This window comes from Takifugu flavidus, chromosome 12, assembly GCF_003711565.1.
Source record: "Takifugu flavidus isolate HTHZ2018 chromosome 12, ASM371156v2, whole genome shotgun sequence".
Lineage (NCBI taxonomy): Eukaryota > Metazoa > Chordata > Actinopteri > Tetraodontiformes > Tetraodontidae > Takifugu > Takifugu flavidus.
Window position 1 is genome coordinate 11,172,033 of NC_079531.1, and position 23,619 is coordinate 11,195,651.

A 23,619-nucleotide genomic window follows, 5' to 3' on the forward strand; every position below is an offset into this window, starting at 1 on the left:
CAGAATTCCAGAGAGCACTTGCAACATGTTCAAGGACGCCACCTTTCCAAGCCCAAAATAACAGAGAACCTTCAAAGAACCCTGGAAAATCTCTGCACATATGGAACAAGGTGAACCCCCCCCTGAACCCTCTGCTGTCTCCCACACACACGATGATGACGATGATGCAGACTTTATCACGAAATAAAGTCACTGATTGGGATTTCTCTGCAGAATACATGGCGGAACCTCGGAGGTGTGGTATAGATCTCTGCCCTCGTGTTTCACCCTCTCCCAGTGTCGTTCTAACTGCAAACCTGTCACTGTCCATCACATTCTGCTCAGAAATGCTCTACAAATGATCTATTATTGGAAGAGTGTTTGCATTTTAGGGAGAGTCAAGAGGAAGCTGCAACTGTGTGTGTGTGTGTGTGTGTGTGTGTGTGTGTGTGTGTGTGGTGTGTGTGTGTGTGTGTGTGTGTGTGTGTGTGTGTGTTTAGGAAGGTAAGCTCAGTGAGCCAGTGGGCACACTAGACCGACAAACCCGAGAGACCGTCCAGAGAAACTTGATGTGAAACTTTTCTTTTGGTTTTGCGCCAGAGGAGAGTTTTTGTTATGCAACATGAACCGTAGGACAGGGCTTACATTAAACATGGGGGCAGTGTGGCATTTTTAGATGTATTGTTTGGCTATGAGCGCTAAAGTGTATTTGTTATAAACAACAGCGGGTGCTATAATTTTAGAATGTAATAATAAAGGCAGACTTCCACCTATGATGTGGAGGACGGATGATCTGACAGAAATAAAACAGCATTTATTGCTTTGGCAGAAATATCCACTAGCTGAAATGGGAAATTACAGTGTTGAGGAGTGTATTTTCTCTGTTCTGCACTCTGGTTTATATAAAATAATATTTATCAGATTCTGACCATATGGCTGTCGCTGCATGTGTTGGAAGGAAACACTGGCAAGCGTCCAGATCGAGGGAAGAAATCCTGAATAACTCACTGTCGCACCCGGTGTTTGTACTGGCTTCATTTCCATCCATCCATCTCCCGTTAGCCGCTGCTTAGCTCCCGCCACAATCACCGCTGCATTTCTTTTACACGTGCCACGATTTAAAAGGGCTTGTGATGACCAAAGCTCCATCACCTGTTAAAAGAGTGACTCCTTTCTCTCCTCAGGTCTGTGATAGATGTGTTTCTTTCGACTGGGCTTATTAAAGTCAGCGTGAAAGCTGCTCCCAGAGGCTTCGGCCTAGCAGCGAGCTCACGGCTCGGCTCATTTCTGGTCTCAGCGCAGAAAGAAGCAAATTGAGTTTGATCAGCTTGCCTGAAAATAAAACTGTAGATAAAGTCATGTACTACAAGCATGAACTATGTGGGAAGTGTCTGAAGCAACACCTGTACAGCTGGGCTGTGCGGACATATAGATATCATTAGCATTAGCATTAGCATATGAAGAACATTGTTGAGGCGATTTTCTGCAGTTTGAGTTTAAACTGGCCCCCAGAACAGGTGTGTTGATGTTCCTCCATGTGACAGAATTCTGTTTGATTTAGTATGAGGCTTAACCCAGATTTGTGCTGGCCCTGATGCTGCCCACCAGCTGCATCCATCAGGCTCGCTAAAAATGCCAAAAATATCCCAAACACCCTTTTCTCCATCACATTGGTGAGCCCAGGACCTACAGACCGACCTCACAACTCTGCTTCGCTTCACATGAGCCACATTATCACACCCCAAATGAGCAACAGCCAGGTTTTACCTGCACGTGGAGATCCAGGTCCACGGTGGAGGAGACGCGTCAGAGGGCAGCATCCAAAAACAGAGACAGGAGAGACAGTCAGCAGCAGGCAGATTCCAAACATCTCCTAGTTAAAAGGAAGACAACGGTCCAGACAAACTGCTGCGGACTGAAGCACTGAGAATCCTCTCAGTTCTTTTCCTCCAGTTTTTCCAACTTTTTCCGCATGTGCGCGGCCTCATTTGAGCAGATTCGGCAACCCCTGCGCTGACTTTTCCTCAATGAAATCCACAGTTCGAGGATAAACGTAACAAAAGTGAATCCGTCCAGCGTCGGCTTCACACACCTGTAATTGAGCACAGGCGGAGCGGTGTTTCCAATCCTGACATCAGAACGGAGCAGCGAGGAGCAGCGGGCGCACCAGTATAAACAGCCAGAGGCGGCTCAGCGGCAGCTCAGCAGCAGAGCAAACATGTCGTCTTTGAAGGCTGTCAGAAGCCGAGGAACTCTTCGCACTCAAATCCTTTCATTTCTGCTCCTCACCTCCTGGCAGGAGGCAGTCTGAGTGCAACCTGCACTTGCCTATTTTTAGTTGTGTTTGGAAGTGATGGAACGTCACAAGAGTACAGTTTCTCAGCTTGTAAACTTATTAAACACGTCCTTTTTTTATTAGAATTCAAGGTTCAAGGTTTCTTTATTAATACCAATCTGTAAATTTGCTCTGCAGGCGGGAACCCAGCGATCCCACTACCAGGGGGGGAGTCACGAGGGACAAAAACCACTACAATCATCTCAATATCGAAAAGTACATGAGCATCTCCCGAAAGTTCAATATGAACAAGATCACCCTGTGGCCTTACTCTCCATCCTTACAAGTGCTGTGGGTAACAAACTACTTCTGTACCCGTTCTTCCCCCTCAGAGAGCACAAACCCACAGCCAGAACGAGGAGCTGGAAGTCACCGCGCAATCATTAAGGACAGAGCTGCTTCGCGCTGCCGCTGTGGGTCACAGAGGGCTGTTGCGGTGAGTCGAGGCTCCCCAATTAGCCTACAGGGCCATACGTTAATTCAGTTGTGTCCTGGAGTGAGAGATTCCCAAACCAGGCCACCAAAGCAAGAGGTAATAAAGACTCAATAAAAGCTCCAGAAGACACAGTCAGCATCGTCGTCAGTATTAAGACGGGCCAGTCGAAACAAACGCCTGAAAATGAACCTCTATAAAGAGTTCCATCTTACTCAAATTCAGAAAAAATAGAGTAATTTAATTATGTAAATGTGTCAAACAGTTGTTGAAAAATGACTTGCGCGATTCCGAAATGAGTTAATGAAGAATTCCAACTGAGCAAATACATTTTTGCATGAAATTCTTCCCAGGGATGTTAAAAAGACTCCGTCTCGCTCCTCTTTGAGATGGAATTTGTTGAAGCAAAATGTTCATTATCTTTTTTATTATTATTTTTAGTCCGGGAGGGGTTGAAATGGCAGCATGCAGATGGATGCAGGAGGGAATTCCTTTGTTCAGACACAATATGATGTGATTAAGAGTCAGAGCTCTGCGCTGGCTGCTGCACGCCTCAGCAGGCCACGTCTCCTGCTGTTTGCCTCTAATCTGTTTTTATCTCTCCGCCTTGTTTCTCTGATTCTATCCGCCGAGTCCCGCGTCCACCCTCACTCCCAGCTCCTTCCTGGAGATTGTGGATGGCCAGCGTTGATCACAGTCTCGGCTTTATCTCCTCAGAGCTCGGTCCATCTCAAACACTCCTCCACACCTCCCAGCTCATTCTGGTTGACTTAAGACTCACAGACTCAATCCAGTTGAGTCGATAGCGGACAAAGACGCTAACCGACAGAGCCTCTCCTCCTCTCCTCCCTTCGCTTTGCTCGTCTTTATTCCTCTTCTTCTTGCTCGGCTTTGCAGAGAATGGCAGCTTTAGGATTGAAACCGGGATTAACTACGGACTCTCCTCTTCTAGCTTCAGCTTTATTTACTTTCAAAACAAAGCGCTAGTGCAGAAAACAAGACATAAAGAATACCGGGTAGACTTGGAAATGATGGTAAATCCATCTGTTTAACTAATTAGATGACAGATAATGGACCAGCTGTGCAATTTTGCAGAAAGATCTATGCTCGTCTTCTTCCGCAGATGATTTAATTTGATCATGATTAGATAAACTGGATGAATCCAAAAACTCCGAGTTCATTTATCCCCTTCAAGTCTTCTCAAGCATGTTCAGCTTTCCAGAGATGGTTTGATATTATTTGGTTTTATTGGCTTTAAAAGGGTGTTTTCTCACCACTTTTACATCTTTGGTGATCAAGCGCTTTTGATTTACCACTAATTTAATCATGTCGCATCATTTGTAACAGACGGTGTATAAATAGTTGAAATGGATCGCGCTGGATTTTAAGCTCATATGTCCTTGTGCAGCAATCGTGTTCTCACAGTAATAATGTTAATTCAGCACGAATGTCATTAAACACGCTTTTCCAGATCCCGCGCGTCCAAAACTTGGTTCAATTTTCATCCTTTTTATTTCACTTTGTGAAAGAGGGTTGACGTGTTTGCAGAAACGCACATTTCCTCTCTCAATTTTCCAAATCCTCAGTTCTTTTTGGACCTCGGTGCAACTTTGAACATGGAAGTAGATGACCGGTATCGTTCGGATGAGGAGAAGGTCACAGCGGAAGCACGGCGGGCCGTCCTAATGCAGAATTATATGTTTTGAGGCGCGACTGAATGAAGGGAAAGGTCTTCTCAAAGCTGAAAAAGAAAGCTTTTGTTGTGGGGAGTTAAGCCGGGAGTTATTATCAGTTGGGGGTGGGGGGGTCAGTACAGTGATGCGGCAAAGATTCAAGATTTCAACAGAGAGGAGCTCTTAAAGCATTGTGAGGCCTGGATGTGCTGGACCATTATAGCCAATTGATTTTTCAATAGTGGAAAACAAAGATCACCTTTCGCTCATGGCAGAAAAAAGTTACCATGGCAACAACGTTATATGCCACAATCAGGATATTGCGGCTGCTCACCTCTGACGAAATGTCGTTACCGTTTCCAGGTTTTTCCTATTCTTTTCGATTTGGTTCTATTTTTCTGTTGGTTTTAATCAGCGGCACACAACGGATGCTGACATGGGGGGGGCACTAAGCGGCCTGTAAGGGAACCACATTGTGGTCTACCAAGCAAACCGAGACCGAACAAAACAAACCAACTCTCCCTGTAAGGAGCAGACCAAAGAGTTTTTGGCGTTAAGGCCTCTTTGACATTCTTGACTCATTTCTTAGGGGGCGGAGGGAAACACGGAGACGACGTCATTACAGGCAGCTGTGACGGTGAAGCAGACTGAGATGGTGAGCCAGGTACTCTGGGGCCAACACAGCAGCCGGACTATCAGGATTCACCATTAATCGCTCTCAGAATTGTAAAGCTACATTTTATAATGTTGAACTTAATATGTCTTAATGAAGGACATTTAAAAAGAAATGTATAATGAATTTAAAAAATGTGGGGTTAATTTATCAAAAATTAATCCTGGGACCTGCTGATGGCTCATTTCTGCATAATGTATTTGCATTTATGATGTATGTTGCCGATCCTCTCCTCCTTCTCTCCTTCTCTCTGCCCCCGTCTCCCTTTTGGACACCAGCAGGAGGGTCCCCGTTGAGCCTGGTCCAGCTCGAGGTTTCCTGCCACTGTTGCTAGTTTGAGTCAGGCTCTGTTGCCATTGGACGCTATTATAAATAAAGCCGAGACGACTGAGATACCTAAAAATCCAGGTTTTGTTAGTTACATTCTGACTTTGAAAGTCGTTCATATGAGAAGGTCGAGATGCAAACTTCTATTATTACTACTACTAATAATAATAGGCTGTATGAGGAAATGAAGACTGACAGCAATCTTGATAAAAATATTCCATTTAATTTCAGCCTCTAACGATGTGCTGATTTGCCCCATTTGACTGCGTTGCTCTTTAATATGGTTCACTGATGTGTATATCACCTGACAAGCCGCTGTCAATAATCACCCTGCTGCGCTGCTAGACGGGTATTAACATTCAGTGCTGCTCATCATCATTTGTCAAAGAAATAAGTTGCAACGAAAGAAGACCTAAAACTGCACAGAGGCGTTAATAAAGTTGGCTAAAACAGGATGTTTATGCTTTCATCCCTCAATCTTAATTGACTGCTGTCAGGAATGTGAAAGGACCTCATATTGTCAAGACATATAAAATGCCATTTAAAAGCCAGCTCTTATAATTGCATCCGATTGTTTTTGTGCACACGGAGATGTGAGAAGGACACGTGAATATTACCTGTCATCCAGCGGACGGTATTAAAAATAGACCTTTACACATGCCGACTGATGCAGCTAAAGCTAAAAACACCTCCCACGATTGCCGACGTCTGCTCGCTAACTTCCCCTTGTTTGTGAATTTCTTCTGTAATTTACGCAGATTGTAAGCAGCCACAAATCAACCTTCATCTAAGAAATCTCAAATAAACGTGCTAAACAGTCAAGTAATGTCGCAGGCGCAGGAGGCAGGCTTGGTCTTTTAAATCCAGCCGGTCCGGCTGCTGCCGAGTTCAGCAGCGTATCGGCGATGCGACCAATTTCAAGCTGGTGACAGGAGGACAACATTAACATCACCCCTCGTTACAATCCAGGAGGAGCTGGGACAAAAGAAGTGAAAATTGGGACATAATAAGAAGAAATGAAGGACAACATCTGCCCTGATGCTGACGTCCCCCTTTGTTTGTGGGAGTGTGGTGACCTCAGCCATCACGCTGATGTACTCTGGTTTTCCCGTCACCAGCTGCTCATCAGACAATGTTGGAGGTTAGGAATCTGTTTACTGAAGCCGTAGTTCTTAATAGTGTCCGTTATAATAAACACCGACGAGAAGAAATGTCAACAGAGAACTCATCTGTCTGACTCGTCCAAACATACCGAACTTAACATGTCAACAGGGGCAATAGTAAATGATCCACTTCAGTCTCTGTCCTTGAAAAAGTTCCATTTGAAGGTTCTAAAGAATGTGAGAGGACTCATTATGCGGTGGGAACATAGAGCCACTCGACAGTCATTTCAACCCGCAGCCAGCAGAAAACCACTCCTCTGAAAGGCCTCTTAAGCCGGCAGCCCAATTCAGCCATAATCACGACAGATCATAATTCAGAGAAGCTTGAATTATTTACCGACAATGACAAATGCATTAAGAGGTTTTTTTTCTTTTTCTTTTGAAAGCAGATATGTACCATGCAGCTGCCGGACAGTCATCTCCTGAAATTGTGTCCTGGTCTTTATTCAAGGGAAAACCTCCCATCACCAACGAATATGAGGAGAATAAATGCATAACTGATAAAGTGTTTGCAGGTGCGCAACTGTGTGGGGGCTTGAGACGAGCGGAAGAGCAGAATCAGAATTGTACTTGTGTAGTTTGCACTGCAACACAACTCCACTGCTCGTCAGCTGAATACCTATTAATCGAATTCTACATTTTTGCCAAATTTACCGTATTTTCACGACCATAAGGCGCACTGTATTAAAAGGGGCAGTCTCAGTTATGGGAGCTATTTCTGTATTTAAAACATACATAAGGCGCACCGTATTATTAGCCGCATGCTGAAACATACAGTAAAAAATGACAGAAGTAAAACGGTGAGTTTCGACACATTTATTGAACAAAATATTCATTCTTCCGCCACAAAACCAAACTTTTCATCTTCTGTATCTGAATTAAACAGCTGCGCTATTTCAATGCCCAACATCCCGAATTCCTCTTCTTAATCATCTGAATCAGACTCACCGACCGGTTCCGCTTCAGCGTTGATTTTGTGAAAGCTCTTACAATACATGAAGACGGTATCATAGCCCATGCGTCTACAATCCACTCCCATATGGTGGCATAACTTGCCCGCCGCTGCCATATAGATGTGGCTGGGCGCGGTTATCTTGTCGCGGCAGTAGGTGCGAAAGATGGCCGCCCTCTCCTGGTTAGGGTTAGGGTTAGGGAAGATGGCCGCCCTCTCCTGGTTAGGGTTAGGGAAGATGGCCACCCTCTCCTGGTTAGGGTTAGGGTTAGGGAAGATGGCCACCCTCTCCTGGTTAGGTTAGGGTTAGGGTTAGGTTAGGGTTAGGGAAGATGGCCACCCTCTCCTGGTTAGGGTTAGGGAAGATGGCCGCCCTCTCCTGGTTAGGGTTAGGGTTAGGGAAGATGGCCACCCTCTTCTGGTTAGGGTTAGGGAAGATGGCCGCCCTCTCCTGGTTAGGGTTAGGGTTAGGGAAGATTTTCAGCCACATATTCGATGTTCTGCAGTTTAAAGTAAGCCTCATTCATACGCGTCTCGCTTGACCGGCGCCATTTTAGGGGATCCTTACGCGTAGGTGTGCCGCTAATTGACTCGATTGGCGGAGCGTTTACCGTAGTGCACCCACCAAAGGCGCACAGCAGATTTCGGAACTCGGTCCACACACAAGGCGCTCCATATTATAAGGCGCACCGTCGATTTTAGAGAAAATCTCAGTGTTTTAGGTGCGCCTTATAGTCGTGAAAATACGGTAATCCCAATCCAGCGAATGTTTTGAGTTGACTGACGCTTCCAGTTAGTTTTAATCGCAGATCTCAGCACCGCTGACACCAAATAATTTTCTAAAAAAAAAAAAAATTCAAAAGAAAGAGAATCCCATCTGACATTCTGCTCCAACATTAACGTTCAGAGGAGGGAGGATCATCGCGTATCGCTGTTCTGGTGCCACTCTTCAGGCTGACTTCAGGGACAATATCGCCAATAAATCTGGAAACGTTACATTAGAAAACGTCTGTTAATTTTAATGTGCAACAACCGATGCGCACGAGGCAACTCGGCGTCTCCTTTGTCTTTTAAAAAGGATCAGTCACCAGACAGATTGGAGAACGTCTGTAATGAGAGAAAAACCTTCAGTTTGAGAACAAAAGACGAACATCTCCTGACTGTTGCGCCACTCCCGGGGCCGCTGCGCAGCAAAGCCTCCAAAAGAAGCTCAACCTGGTTTGATTGTGTTGAAAATTGGGACAACAACACGGGCAAGTACAACGGGGACATTTCGTTTTTCTTGGCAGTAAAGATGGCATTTTAGATTTTGTCACTGCGTTCCTCGCTGTTGTTCAACAAATCCACCGAGATCGGAAAGCTTATTTCTCGCTTTTCTGCTAATCTTTCTTTCTGTCTGTTCTGCTGGATGCTGCCGGCGGGAAGGTAAAATATGCGAAAAACATCCACAGTTTAGGGCTACTATAGATGTCATAAACGATCTGTTTTGCTCTTCCTTCCCGTAGCGTCGCTGGCACCATGGGGGGGGGAGGGGGGATTTGGGCCCTTGTTTGGTGCTCAGGTTTCGCTTGTGGGTGGCAAGTTTTCAGGCCTGTAGGGCCTCAAAACCATTTCTGTGTGAGTCAGATGGCAGGATGGTCCGCTGTCTGACACCCTGATGAACTGAGAGGTTTTGGGAAAAAAGGGAAAAATGAATCCCCTTGTGGCTACTGATCATTATCTTTGAGCATTGTGAAGTAATGAGAAATAGATATCATTTAGCCGCAGTCAAATAATCACACTGCCACAGTGAGGAAATTGGTAAATCTCAATAATCTGAACTAAGCTTGATAAATGAGCAGTTTAATATATGTATATTTCTCCCTGCGCACAGGGAAAATGGCAGACGAAGCATTAATTTCACAGTTCATATATCCTCTTATCGGTTTGGGTTATCTGACACATGAAAGGCTGCTGGGACTTTCTGAGTTAGAAGTGTAAATTACAGTGCTCTGTCCTTAAGTGCAACTCTGACAACTATACTTTACTTGGGGTGAAATAGGACATTGTGTTTAGAAATCAAGTTAAACAAGTAGAAAAGAGAGACGTCATGTTTTTTATTTCAGACTGAGCATTAACGCTGTTCATTATTGATGACCCTGACTCGGCACTTTGAGCAACACAACCATTGCCAGCGCCAACATTCTGCATGAAAAACGTCGGCCCCCCATTTGCATTTAGAGTGCGGCCGGCTGATATTTACCAGTGGATCAAAGTGGAGAAAAAGCCCCAATGTCATCAGTCTGAGTGTTGACCCAGGAGGACTTGACTGCGGCTCAGTACTGGACGGCTAAACTGGTGTCAAGAGCCCTGACACTTATACACTCTCGAGGATAATCACAATACCAGACTCTAAAGGACCAGAAACAAAATAGAGAAAAGCAGGATGTCAAGGTCAAGGGTCAGCAAGAAGCACAGCCAGGAAAGTTTGTTCCTGGCAAACTTTTTAAGTCGTTCTCCTTGCCGTTAACTACGCGTGATTAGAAATCTGTTGTGTCTATTTGGAGCGTTCGCCTTTCTGAGCACCTACTGAGATATTTGATGCCATAAAAGGCTTTTGGAACATCCTGACAACTCTGCTCTGAGTAGGTGAAGAGCTTAATGGTTGGAATTTCACACCCCTGGTTGGAGACACTACCCTCAGCTCCTCCTCTCTGCATGTATCTGTCCTTTCCTCACACTCCACTGTTCGACCTGTTGGAGCCACCTTTGAGTTGGGTCATAAAAAAGCTGCTGCAGTCATTTTTGACCTGCATTATAGATTCTTTTCTCTGCCGGGTCTGTGTGCAGAAGCAAAACCTGAGGCATTAGGAAAAAAACACAATGTTCTTCCTTAAAAGCTGCAGTAAAGGAGTTGACTACATTTATATCTGTGGATAATGTGGATGCTCGGCTGTGATTTATTGCTGATGTTTGTCACAAATACCCTGCTGCATGCGCGTCTTGTATCTGCCAGATTTGCAAGATTTTCATTAAAATTTTTAAAATTTACCCCGCGGTGACAGTGTTTAATGCTGTATCTGATGTCCAGGAGAAGCTAGGCTGCTTTGAATGACAAGCTGAGACTGAAACACCACCGTCAATTGAGCCCTGCGCGCGGCATGCATGCATACATACATACATGTATAAACAAGTGGTTTTGAAGTTGCGCATATAGTATTGTTGACGGGTCTGCACTGAGGTACTGCTTACAGATCAGCATCTCACGGTGCTGCAAGCTGCAGCTTGGTGATATGATTCTATCCTCCAATTAATGTGCCTTCATTTCTTGGGCCAGGCTTCCTTTGAATGGTTTGGATATTGAACCATAATAATAAAAGAAGATAGCTCTAGTGTAAATACAGTAGTAAGTATGCTGGACATTTTATTGCATTAATTGGTAAATTAGCTGACTATAACCTGTCTTTCATTCCACAATATTTGAGCAACTTCAGCATCTGCCGCACAAAAGTTAGCGCGCTACTTTCGTGCGACGCGGTAAAAGGGAATGAAGGGTTTGGATGCCGCTCCAAAAATGCAGCACCATTCCCGAGCCGTTTCAGCTCTTGACAGTCCATTACGCCGTGTTTCTGATAAGAACAGTGATTCAAATGACTCCAAGTGACCTGAGTGGGCTGACAGTAGTGCTGCACCATAATCTGTCAGCCTGCAGATTGTTGTTGCTTACCGACTGTAATTTCTTACACCCGTCTATTACCGTACAAGAAAATTATTATTTCCAACACACAAGTTTGTGGATTTCAGTTTACAGAAGAATCTGAAGGACCAGATTACTCTAAAGTAATTTGGAAAATCATTGTCAGACGCACAAGTCATGCATAATGCACGTTCTATTCTCAAGGATACTATAAGTGGCACAACAAATCATGAGAACAACAAAGACACATAAAATTGTTCCGTGATTTACTGCTGTTTTCATAAATTAAGGAGGGAAGAGTAATTGCTTACAATAATATACTGCATAAATGAAACATAAAAGGAACGAGAGGGACAAAACGGGAGAGAGGGAGGGCCATAAAGGACACAGACAATTGATATTCCAGTGAGTCTCCTTTCGTGAACCAACACAGGAAATGTTGGCAGGCTAAAAGAGACGCTGCTCGTCCAAGGTGAACCCTAAAAGGAAGATGACAACTAACGCAGAAGAAGAATGACAAACAAGCCCGCAGAAGAAGACAATAAGCTGATGCATGGTTCCCATCAGCAAAGCTCCACCTTTACTTAATACATCAACCGGAATGTCAGGGTGACTCCCTCCCACGTACAGAGGTTGCCTGACACAGACGGAGGCGCGGGAGCCTCAGCGTCAGTCGCAGTAGGTGGCTGGTGCAGCGACACCGGCGGGGAGAGAGACCACAGTGCCCCGAGTCGATTGTTTCTCTTGCAGGATAAAGAGAGGGAAAAAGAGTAAAAGACCAGCATCCTTTTGGAATGGTGCAGGCTGCCATGAAGGTTGATTTGTGGCTGCTTACAATCTGCGTAAATTACAGAAGAAATTCACAAACAAGGGGAAGTTAGCGAGCAGACGTCGGCAGGGAGCTATACATAGAAGAGTCAGTCTGTCACTGTCAGCTCGGCATATAAAAAGGTACCAAAATAAAGCTGGCGGGATGGAGCTGAAAAATGGACTGAGGAGATGAGCTGAATTCATCACTAAACCATGCAAACTGAGTCGCTTCTCGCCGGTCCCATAATGCTTTGCTTCGAAGATAATATAAGGCAGTTTTAGTGCAATCCTTCAGCTAAATTATGCTTTAGTCAGCACCTGCTCGGTAATATCTCATTAATAAATATAAATCGTAAGTGGATTTTCTCCTAAACTCACGTATTTTTTTTTTTTTTTCCCCACATTTGCACGTCGACCAGCCAAAGCCAAGCTGAGGCACAGATGATCCCAATCCAAACATTGTGGCACAGCAGCCTTCGCCCACTCGTTTCCGTTTCTCTGGCAGTGAATACGCAGCTATCATGGTCACACTGTTGCACCTGTGACTGTTACTGAAGCTATTCACACCAAGTAATTACGATAATACCAATTTTATCTCAAGAGCTTTTCGATCATTTCGAGAGATCAGTTACCGACAGCCAGAGGGAAGCTAGTTTTTTCAGATGAAAGCAAATAATACCGATTATTTCCACAAAGAAACCTTCATTAAAATAAAAAGACACCAAGGTCCAATCTCAAATAGGTTGTTAGAATTTGCCAGACTGGACTATACAGTATGTTCTGCTCTCAGAGTAATATTCTGTGTTATTGTTATTCACCTTCCTCCCTGGTGATGCATTGCGCAATCACAGACAAATTTTACAGAGATAACATCACGTGTAGTTGAACATGCGCCCCTGACAACTTTCTGGTTAAGATGAAAATCAAACTTATTGTAACACACGCTGAACCCCCTCCCCCCATGTCTCAATCAGACCTGAACCACTGACTTCCTTTCGGTGTGCGGTGTAGTAGGACAGTTTACAACTAGTTTCATGAGATGTAAAGTTGTAAAGATGTAAAGATCCAGCTGCATGTGAGGGGAACCGTAGAAGAGGAACCGGAATAGATTTAGGTTGCACATAAAAAGGATGAAACAAGAGACAGCGAGATAGAAGGTTAAGAAAAAAGGAAAAGGCCCCCCCCCCAAAAAAAAATATATATATAAAAAAATAAAACAGTCAGGAGGGAATTGATGTAGATGGAGTGTGTTATACAGCTCCACCTGCCTCGGGGATGGAGGAGGCTGGCAGCACTTCAGAGCAAAGTTGAAAAAAAACAACCCAAAACTACATGTGGAGAACTGCTGCTAATGTTAGCACGCAGACGCTGTTTTATGATGAACATCCAAGCTTGTAAAAACCCAAAACAACACGTAGTTCAGTGCTTAGTCAGTGCTGAACAAAAGCGCGGTGGCTGCAGTTGTTGGTCTGACAGGCAGAGAGATGAGAGGCGCAATCTGTCGGACGGCGTTGCTGCGGGGTTCCGCCGTGCAGTCGGCGCCAGGGAAGATGATGAAGAGATAGAGACAGATTTATCCAGCCCAAGGATCTCAAAGTGATGATTTAACACAGCGATAAGACTGTGAGACTTCTCGCTTTGGCTTCATCAAGCGGGGGAAAGAAAAAAAAAAATCTATATTGTTGTTTTCACAAATACAGCTGTTGTTGCCACTGCCACCTCGTTAAGTTCCGCTTTTGTCTTATGTTAAAGGCAGCGTTCTGACTACATCTGTGTCTAAGCTAATCCACGTGTTCTGTGGATTTGGCGCCCGGTTGGTGAACGTTTGGGCGTTAAATCAGGGGTTCCGTTTTGAAGCTTATAATACAAGCTGAGATATGATTTCCCATCCGTTTTGAAAAGAATCCAATGCCGGTTCATGAAGTCAGGGTTTTGTCAGTGAGCACCGACGGACTTGTGCGGACATTGATGAAGCTATGAGAGCGTTAACGCTCCGAAGGAGACCGAATATTTCCTCATTGTTGGTCATCTCTGCCATACTTACAGGCACCATTGTTCCTCTCCTCACCTCCTCTTATGACATCTTGAGCACCTCTTTTCCTTCACCGACTCTCAATTCTCAGTTTGGCTTTTTGTGTTTTCTTTCCTTTCCCCCCCTCTGCTCCATTCCTTTAATCACTCTTTATCTTCCTTTCCCCACACATCACGTCCATCTGCCTCCTCCTGGCTTTCTTTTATCAGGCCTGAACCACATTTCCTCCAAAGTGCTTATTCGGGGAGACCATTTTCTCTGCAGATGCCGGCCTTTGTTGAATCAAAGCGCTTGTTCAAAATCAATTTCCACGACTATCTATTTTGCTTTTTCTTCCCAATCCTGCATTCATTCATGTGTATTCTTATAAACTCATTGTGTACTAGTTTTAGTGATAAAGAAAATAGATTCAGCTCCTCTCAGAAGATTGGATCAAGGACCTATTTGTATGAACAACACAGCCGACAATCTGTTGGGGCCCTAAATAACTCATTATCATAACATTGTCTTCTTTGTGAATTCTTTTATCCGCCGACACAAAAATAAAATGGGACTGATTCTTATTTGTGGTCTTGGTGGGGTTTTCGTGGCTGCGCGAGTTATTTTGAAGACATTATTCACACGGGGGTGTCCCCAATACATCAACTCTCATGGTTATGAGGTAAGCGATACCTTACATACAGGGTTGGCAGGTGAGGAGTAAAGGTCAGGAAATAATGCACAACCCTGCGGCAGCTCGCAGCCCTTTCAGAAATTCTATTTATTTGTGCGATTTTAGCTCCTCGGAAAGATGAGAAGCTCGAGATCTTTTATCAACAGATTTTTTTTCCCTAAAAATCCGCTTTTCTGACTCAAAAGGTCAACAATTATTTCAGATAAATAATTGAGATTTTTTATACAAAATCCTTAATTCCAGGTTGGTGAAACGGTTGGAGCAGTTGTTACTTATTGTGTGTTTTTTTGGAGTTCTACACAGATCCAAACTGACCAGAGGTCAACCCAATTAACCAGCTCTTCTGGTGGGATTTTTTTTGCAGAAAGTTTGCTGGAGAAAAATGTTAAAAACATGCTGGAATTACACCATAGCATGTAGCATAATGCCCATTATATGGTACATCTGACAGCAATCCCACAATCACATTGATGTTGATATTCTCCAACGCCCCTGGACGTGAGGCACCTGTGCAATGTGAAAATGTGATTCTCCTGAATGTCAATTTGACATAAAAATGAATATCAGGGGTTTAATTCATGATGTAGCCACATATTTGGTCACTTTAAACATAACTGGACCAAATCAGGGGCACCTTAACTTGACCTTTCACATCGTTGAGAGTTTAGGGCTCACTTGGATGCCAAGTAAATGCAATATTCAGTTTAACATTTGGCCATTTTGGAGTTATCTTGGTCAGGATTGGTAAATAATGCAATAGTGTCATCTGCATAGATGAATATTGCATTCAGGCAGCACTACAGACGAACGACCACAAAAGCCTCTGAATCGGACTATTTCCATCATTGGCACACAGTATTCTCTCAAAACTATTTTGATGAAAAAAATGTGAACTCAAAAAGAACCAAATGATAAAAACAGCAGCAGCACAAAGACATCCTGCTTCATGGACGGAGCAGCAATCGTCCCCGTTTTTATAACAGCAGTGATACTTCTGAACCGAGACTGAACCGAGACTGGTGAAAGAAAACCACCAGAACATTTAATTATTGGTTAGTTCACAATTTACGGCCGGCATCAGAGGATAATTAACAATCTTGACATCTCTGAAGTCTGCGTCACATCAGCAGGCTCCGGAGTTTTCCCCCATAATCACACTCAGATTCAACATGTAATTAACAAAGTGGAAAGCTAATGCGATAATGAAACCAATTAATCTACCTGCTTAGAAGATGGTCATTTTATTCCACTCGATCATATATTAAGTTGTCCTCTCAACTCAAGCTTATAGTTTGTTTTCACTCAATATACTCAAATCGGTTGAAACACGGGAGAAAGGGTCCTTGATTTGCCGTTTTGTATTTTTGGGGGGTGATTTGGCAACCTTGTGCAGATGAAGTGCATCGCGTCTCCGAAAGACTGGAACCCCACAGGAGCGATCACATTCCTTCTTCCTGGAACGCGAGGTGTCGTCTCCTGCGGGAGAGATCAAGGCAGCTCCAAGACGACAGAGGGACCACACAGCTCTGTCTACTCGCTTTCTCCCTTCAGAGGGGAGCTGTCTGCACCTCGCTCCCTCGGCGCTCGTCTAGGGCTTTTTTTTTTCTTCCTTCCTGACTTCCATGTTGAAAACTCACCTCTACAACTAATCTCATTTCCCGTCTCTGCTCCTTTGAGACTGTCACATTTGGATCCTCTTTAACCAACAGCATTTCCTTCCAACGTGTGGCCCCCCTGCAGACCCTGCAGCCTCCTTCAGGGAAAGTAACACAGCCGGTTCTGAATGACTGTGCTGCTCTGTAATTGATTGTCCACAGTGGATACTGCATGTCCGTGTCCATCGCTGCATCATTTTTGGCTGTCCCTCCAGGGTTTCACAGATCTTTGATCTTTTTGGTGCTAGAAATCATGATTTCACAACAGCTTTTCCGAAACATTCCAGTTATGCACGATCAGGAATGGTTATCGATCAATTAAGAACTTCATTTAAACTAAAAAAAAAGCACCTAGAGAGCAAAAAGCTCCACCAAACTACTCCACATATTGTGACTTTTACCTGAAGTGGCTCTTCATACAAGGTTACATAACATAGAAGAGGGCTTTATAGTGGCTTTGATCTATGAAAGATCAAAGAGCAGTGCAACCTGTGGGACGATGAAAACAGTGAGGTCAGGTCAATCAAGGCAGCGGTGAGTTGTGAGTGCAACTCCCCCACGCTCTCCCAACCCGTCTCGTTTACCAAAGAGGAGCACGTTAGCCGCAAGCATATTGCTCATTTCAGAAGAGCACATTAGCAGTGAGTGACAGGCGCACCAGGGCCACTTGGAGCTAATCATTCTTCCCAGTGTTTCCACCCATGGCACATGAAGCAAGCGGGTCAATATTCGCTGTGATCAATGAGCAGGAAGTCTAGTTTTAATGGAAGCTGGCTCAATTTGAACCAGCAGAATGGAGCAAACAGGATCACTCCCGACACATCCGTCAAACGAACTACGCAAACTAGCAAACACGCCGCGCAACAGCTAAATAAATATGACATTTGCTGATTAAACTCCTGCAGCTGAATAAGTGTTTGTGCGCCGGCGTGTGGATCGAGCACAAACCATGTGAGGTTACCTGTGGTTAATGCGGTTCCACGGCCCAGTATTTGGAAATAAACTTGGCCAGACCCGAAATAAACAAACAAATAAATAAACGTTGCCGTCAGCCCTGGCACTAGCGGTCTCATAATGAGCACAAATGCGCTGCTGATTTTTGGCAACATTATAAGACAACTCATATTTTATATCTGGGAGCTGCTACTCGTTGCAGTTTTCCCAGTTCGTCACCTTGCTGCTCTCTCTGCTTGTCTCTCCTCAAAATGATGTTTTGTCAGTTCAATTCACATTATTCAAATGTCTTCATAAATATTTATGGCCCGTTCCCAGATAGGGAGGAAGGAGAAGAGTGTGGGGGAGGCCAGCAGAGGCTTTTTATTCCCACATCCCAAGTTATGAAAATTATTCAGTGCAACAACTGAATAGCAATTTTTTTATGCCCAACATAAGAAATGGCTCGAGAGACGAGGAGATGGAAGGAAGCAATGAGGGCTTTCGCGGCTCAGCCATTTCCTCCTTATAGGTTTAATCTCAAAACTGAAATCGGAGACTTTCTGTGCATGTCATTCATCTCTCGTGTTGTCCGTCTGGCATGGACACGTGTCAAGGCTCAGCTACTTTCTGTAAATCTGTAATATTGATTCATTCGTTTTGACGGGACACCGGATGATGCAATACAGCTCGGAAAATGATATTATTACGGCGCCGATTGATCTTTTAATGGTATGTATGTTGGTAAACGGGGCTTGGCACAGATTTAACATTTTTCATTAAAGTCCACTTCAAATTTCCTTCATCAGAATTATGAGTGGGTTCACCAGCATGAAGCATATATCAGCTTCATTTAACAATAAATAAACACGCTAAAGTTAAGTCGTTTAATGGTTACGTTGCAACAGGAAGCTGAAGAGCTACTGGGCCCAGAGTTCTTACCGACCCCTCAGGATTTACATTTTATGGGCCAACATTTAGTTCAGCTGTTGTGATATATGATTTGTAATTATTTGTGCATTTCGCAATACTCCAACGTGTTTTTATGACATAACGTCCCCAAAATCAACGGTCGGAGCTCTTTTCAGCTAATAAACTCAGACATCGTCCCGGCTTCAGCTCTTAAACTTCAACACACGTGTTTCTGAAACCAGTTCAGAGAAGATGATGACGTCTTCATACGTTACATTTAAATGTATGTTTTTGGTATCTGCAGTCCTGGAAAATTAGAGTCGGAGTTTGGGATAATAGAGTTTGAAAAGGAGATCTTCTTGCTTCTTAGAAAAACCAGAAGATTCCATTAAGCCTGTGCTGTCGTTATCAAGGGAGGGGGGCACCTGATAAACCCCCGATCTGCTTCAGCCTACAGTAAATCATCTATTACACGTTTAATCCTACACTGTTATAACAGGCAAAAGATTAAAGGAATCAAATGTTACATCGATTCACTGTCATCTGCCTTAATGCTATCAGACTACACGGTTCAGCTGGGATTCTTTGTTCATGTGTGATGCGTGTTGATTGTTGCGCACGCCCAAATACCCCCGCCCCCCCACCCCTGCCCCTTTACCTCTGTGCCCTACTTTACAGCTACATTACAAAAATGGCCAGGCCCTAAATGCATCACTGAATTTGGATCATGCACTATAGATTATTTAAAGAGGTTCCATGGGTGTTTTTGTCCAATCAATAAGAATCCGGCATTAGCAGTCTGACAGCATAAATATTCAAATTAGTCTGCAGTCCAATGGCCGTTTGTTCATTCAGCTAATCGAACTTGATTAAATAATGATAATAATTATGTTTGGAATAAATTGTTTCATGGTGTCAGCTCGTCATTAATCCCACTACAGACTCACAGGGACAGCTGAAATGTTATGTGAGTGTGTGTGAGTGTGTCTGTGTGTGTGTGTGTTTGAAGTAATGCAAAATTAGCGAGTGACTGAAATCTTGCTGCATGTGTGTAAACACAGCTGATCAGAGAAAGAATCAGATGTAGCTGCAGGGGAAAAAAACAGAGGAAGAGAATAATAGACAATGAAAGGAATTCATTAGAGGAAGAAACCTCGGCGTGACTTTTTGTTCCATTTTAATCTCATCCAATATTCACAGGCCTGTTTTGAGAACGACAGAGCGCAGAGAGGGGGGTCTGCTTTCTCTGGCGGATGAAGACTTGAGGAGACGGCCTCAGATCATCGCTGCGACTTCACTTGCTTTAATTTTAGAGCTGGAAAGTTCAAGTGAAGATCAGATCAGCTCCCAGTGACTGCTTAGTAAAACTCCTTAAACTAATTTGAGGTCTTTTATAACAAAACACCATCATCTGTCTGAACTACTCCATAAGCACTTCGACCGGAGCAGGATGGCGTCATTGTTCACGTTATAGGCTGTTTTCCCTGTACGCCCAGGCCCCTCAGTCATCCATCTGACTACAATTGCTTTTCAAGGGATCGATACTCCTCTAATAGGCTGTTTCTATGTGTGTTCCAGGAAAAATACTGATTTGTTATGTGGCAGAAGCGCAAAGTGGCATTCTTTAATGGCAAAGCGCTTCTCTGCTTCATGTCACATCAGCGGGGGTGACATATGGAGGTCCCTTGTTCTCGGAAAAGTTCGACAGCGTTCCTCCAGCTGACAAATATGATATGGCTTCACTCTGTTGCCCTAAAGTTCCTTCCAGCAGAATCAGAGAGCTGTTTCTCAGGTGGAAGAGCGCTTTTCATCATGTGAAATACCGTCTGTGACGCCCTACCAGGACGTAATCGTCACCCTGCTCCTATATACACAGGTTTAGGTTGCCAAAAGTGTTGTTGGGGGGCGGTGGGGGCAAGTGCTGGCTCATGTCTTTGTGTCGAAGCGGTCCACTATAAGCAGAGATGGAACCGGGCCGTTCCGCTTTGCCAGAAATACTAATGAGAAGGCTCAGCGGCGGCGGCTGGTGCCAAACGCTACTTTGTGTTTATGGATAAGACACGGGGGGAACACGACAGATCAGTGCTGCGCGATGACCTGGAAAGATATGAAGTAATATTCTTTGATCCGCACTGGACCCGGACCAAGACGCGGTTCCACTTTAGCGATGGGTAAACCTTGGCTCTACCCTGGTGGATCATAACAATATGATGAGGCGACGGAGTGGTCAGTCTGCGTCCCCTCTCCTCTGTGGCGGCTGCTTTCACCAACGGACCCCTATATGTTGTTGTAATCAGTGTTCAGCGAGTGTGGAAGGTCAACCGTCCTTTAGTTGTACGTGGGCTATCTGGAACTAATTAGCTTCATGGAGCACGGCGGTTGGATGGCGAGGGTGCTGCAGACACACAAGCACGACCGCGCTCGCCTGCCTGATGATCTCTGCATGGTCGCCATCTCACGAAAAGCCACCTGACATAAATAACAACGAGGACATGTTTCCATTTCCACAAGCTTGCTTCTTACCTCCGAGAGTGAATTTAAGAAAAATCCCTGTCAACGTAATAATAAGGAAGCATAATTGAACATACAGCTTCAAACAGGTTTTGCCTCACTGGACGGAGGAAAAAGGATGCGTAGGAGGGGAAAGCTTTCTTTTGAAGACCAACTGGCATCCAAATACAGAAAGTACAAAAGGAGACACTTTGGTTTTTTCCACAAACCCAACAGGACCTCCCAGAACCTGAACACATTCAGGAATAAGGAATGTTCTCATCTTCTAAGCTGAACACAATGATGTGTGATGGAAGCCGCAGTGACAAAATAATACAATTTTGTGCCTCTTACAGAGAAAATGTCAATTCCTGCTCATAAGACCTGGATTTTGGATGTACGGGCTGTTCTTTGGAGCCTCCAACTGTGTTTAAAAGATCATTTTGATTGGACGGAAGACTTCAGCCAAGCATTTGCTTTGTGACGATGAACATTAACTGCGTCATTTTGTCATCCCATAATAAGACATGATGTAAACTGCTGACATGGGCAGCCACCGCATGTTATTTGTGTTCTTTAATGACAATTTTTCAACTCTGTATTTACACCAGTGGTGCAACCTGCGAATTAACCTGAAAATAGTGTCGCGTTTGCTAGGCAGAACTGAATTCGAACGGATGCTATCAATAAAATGAAACATTTCTATAAGATCCTTGCTCATGAGAAGAAGATGCTGCCGCCCTGCCTTCCTCATCAAAGATGGGGGCTATAGTGGTTCCACAACGGACCGGTCTGGCAGCCGGTACAGTGTTATGATAGTTATGGTATACACCCCCGCGGTAACATCCATAAAAAAGATGCACCGCTGACATCAGGTCCCCCTGGACACCAATCAGAGCAGTGCTGTCCTGTCCTGTCCTGATAGGTTACTACTCTTAAATCAGTGTCAGCCTGATGGTTTTAATAGTGTTCCCAACTTGTGTTATAGTTGATGACTTGATTGCTTTTCAGTAAACAAAAAACAAAAAAAACTGATGGCTTATTGGCGTCAGTGGCGTGTTCCATACATGTCGACAAAGACCTAAAGATGACAGCAGAGGGAAGGAGTCGCGAGTGGTCGCAGATGAGTAAAGCGTCCTCGCTCACTACTAGCTTAATGCTAACGTGAAGCTCTGCTGCCACTCAGAAGTGTTTTAGGCGCCTGCCCCCCCCCAATAAGCACAAACAGACAGCTAGGCGCTGCTTTCATTCAGAGGTTTAAAACCTTTATTATCTGATTCTACAGCCGACGTCAGTCCCGAGGGGTCCCTGACATCTAGCGCGTTCTGATTGATGCTGGCAGGAAAACGGCTCCGCCTGCTAATCAGCCACCAGAAGAGCTGGTTAAGCAGCACAAAGAAAAGTGCCGTCGGGTTCGTTTCCACTGGCCTGACAGCCATCACAGATGGTTTGACATTCATTTAGCTCAAGTACTCATATAAAAATAATAAGTTAAGGCTGTACTAAGTCATATGAGGAAAAATTCCCTGTGGACTTTGTATAAAATCCATTATTCTTAGGATGCTGATTAAAAATACCTTTGGGTTGAATAATTCAGTCAGAGCTGGATCTGCTCACAGGCTTCCAGCCTATTAACTACGCTCATTATAATGTCCATTTCTAGTCCACTACTCATTTAGTTAAGTGGGTTGAATCAACATAGTTTATTGATTATCTGTGCTGCTGCCAGCCTCGACTTCCACCCAGACAAAGTGGAAAAGAGCTTTTTTGTTTTTTTTTACCCTTTTAACCTGACTGAGGCAGAAAGAGACACAGAGGGACCTCCAGGGGTTCAGGTGATTGACTCGGTTTTGGTTCATAAAAAACTCAATACAGCCCAGTAAGAAAGTGCTCCACGCAGACAGAAAAGTGAACGCAGCAGCCTGGATCTTTTCACCGACGGTGTCTAAAATCCACATTTTATTTTGGTTTTTTCTGCAACAATGGTAGAAGAACTTCTCGCTGTTGGACCCTCCTGCTGCTGACGTTACAGAAATGGTGACTTTGGCCTTATGTAAAAAAAAAAAACCCTCTTCACGAAAAGAAGGATTCCAATATTCTGTAATTTAATAAAAGTGAACGCATCATGCTGGGCCAATCGTGGAAATCACCCGTGAAACTGGTGTCAGAGTAAAAGACGATGCATGGGACACGCCATCATCACACCGCAGCTCACACGGAAAAAGCCTGCGTGTAGCCAAAGAAGAGATCGGGGCAGTAAACAGCCAATTAGCTCTTATATTCTGTGCCCGCATGAGGGGGAACCAAAGCAGAAGGCCAGATATTTAGTCAACACACCACTGAATAAACAGAGTAAACGTTCGAGCGTTCAAGTGTCTGTTTCATCGCGGCCGACTGTACGAATTCTCTGATTCTGATCCGACAGACAAAGAGAGAACAAGCCTGGGAAGAGCAAACAGACACAGCATGATCGGCCAATTATGAGGCAGAAAGTCACTGTGGAGAGCTAGCAATCTCGAGAAATAACTCGGAGGAATAATTTTGAAAGTCATTAAATACTTTTTCATAAAACCCGACTGGAGAGCAGCTGAAACCACATATAATGAGAGAGGGAGGCGAGTCCACACGTAGCCCGTTGGAGAGCTTCTGATGATTGGGTTGGATTTATACTTCCCACAGTTTAACTGAAATAACACAAACTTTACGGAAACGTTAGCGAACGGAGAATTTTCCACGAAATCGAAGAGCGAGTCCTTCGTTTCATTAGCCTCTTAGAAAGAGTCCGATTCCTTATGTGCAGCGCAGATCAGAGGATCTGTGCATCTTTGAATACGGCAGCACGAACCTTCCCTTAATGTTCGAGTCGTCCGCCTCTGATTTCTTTCCTTCTGAAAAATGCGACC

The 23,619-nt window shown here is 44.3% G+C and overlaps 1 protein-coding gene across 3 annotated transcripts in view; it reads right to left on the reverse strand.

Annotated features, from left to right (window-relative positions):
* The window catches only part of lsamp (limbic system associated membrane protein), a 272,640-nt gene that overhangs the window by 165,400 nt on the left and 83,621 nt on the right, over positions 1-23,619 (reverse strand). For 2 of the 3 annotated variants that reach the window (XM_057050596.1, XM_057050599.1), the window contains exon 1: positions 1,747-1,864. The exons of the other annotated variant lie outside the window; for it this stretch is intronic. In XM_057050596.1, the coding sequence (XP_056906576.1) occupies positions 1,747-1,849 (103 nt within the window). In that variant the 5' untranslated portion in view covers positions 1,850-1,864. Of the gene's footprint in view, positions 1-1,746; positions 1,865-23,619 lie in introns of those variants that run through there. 3 annotated transcript variants of the gene reach the window in all.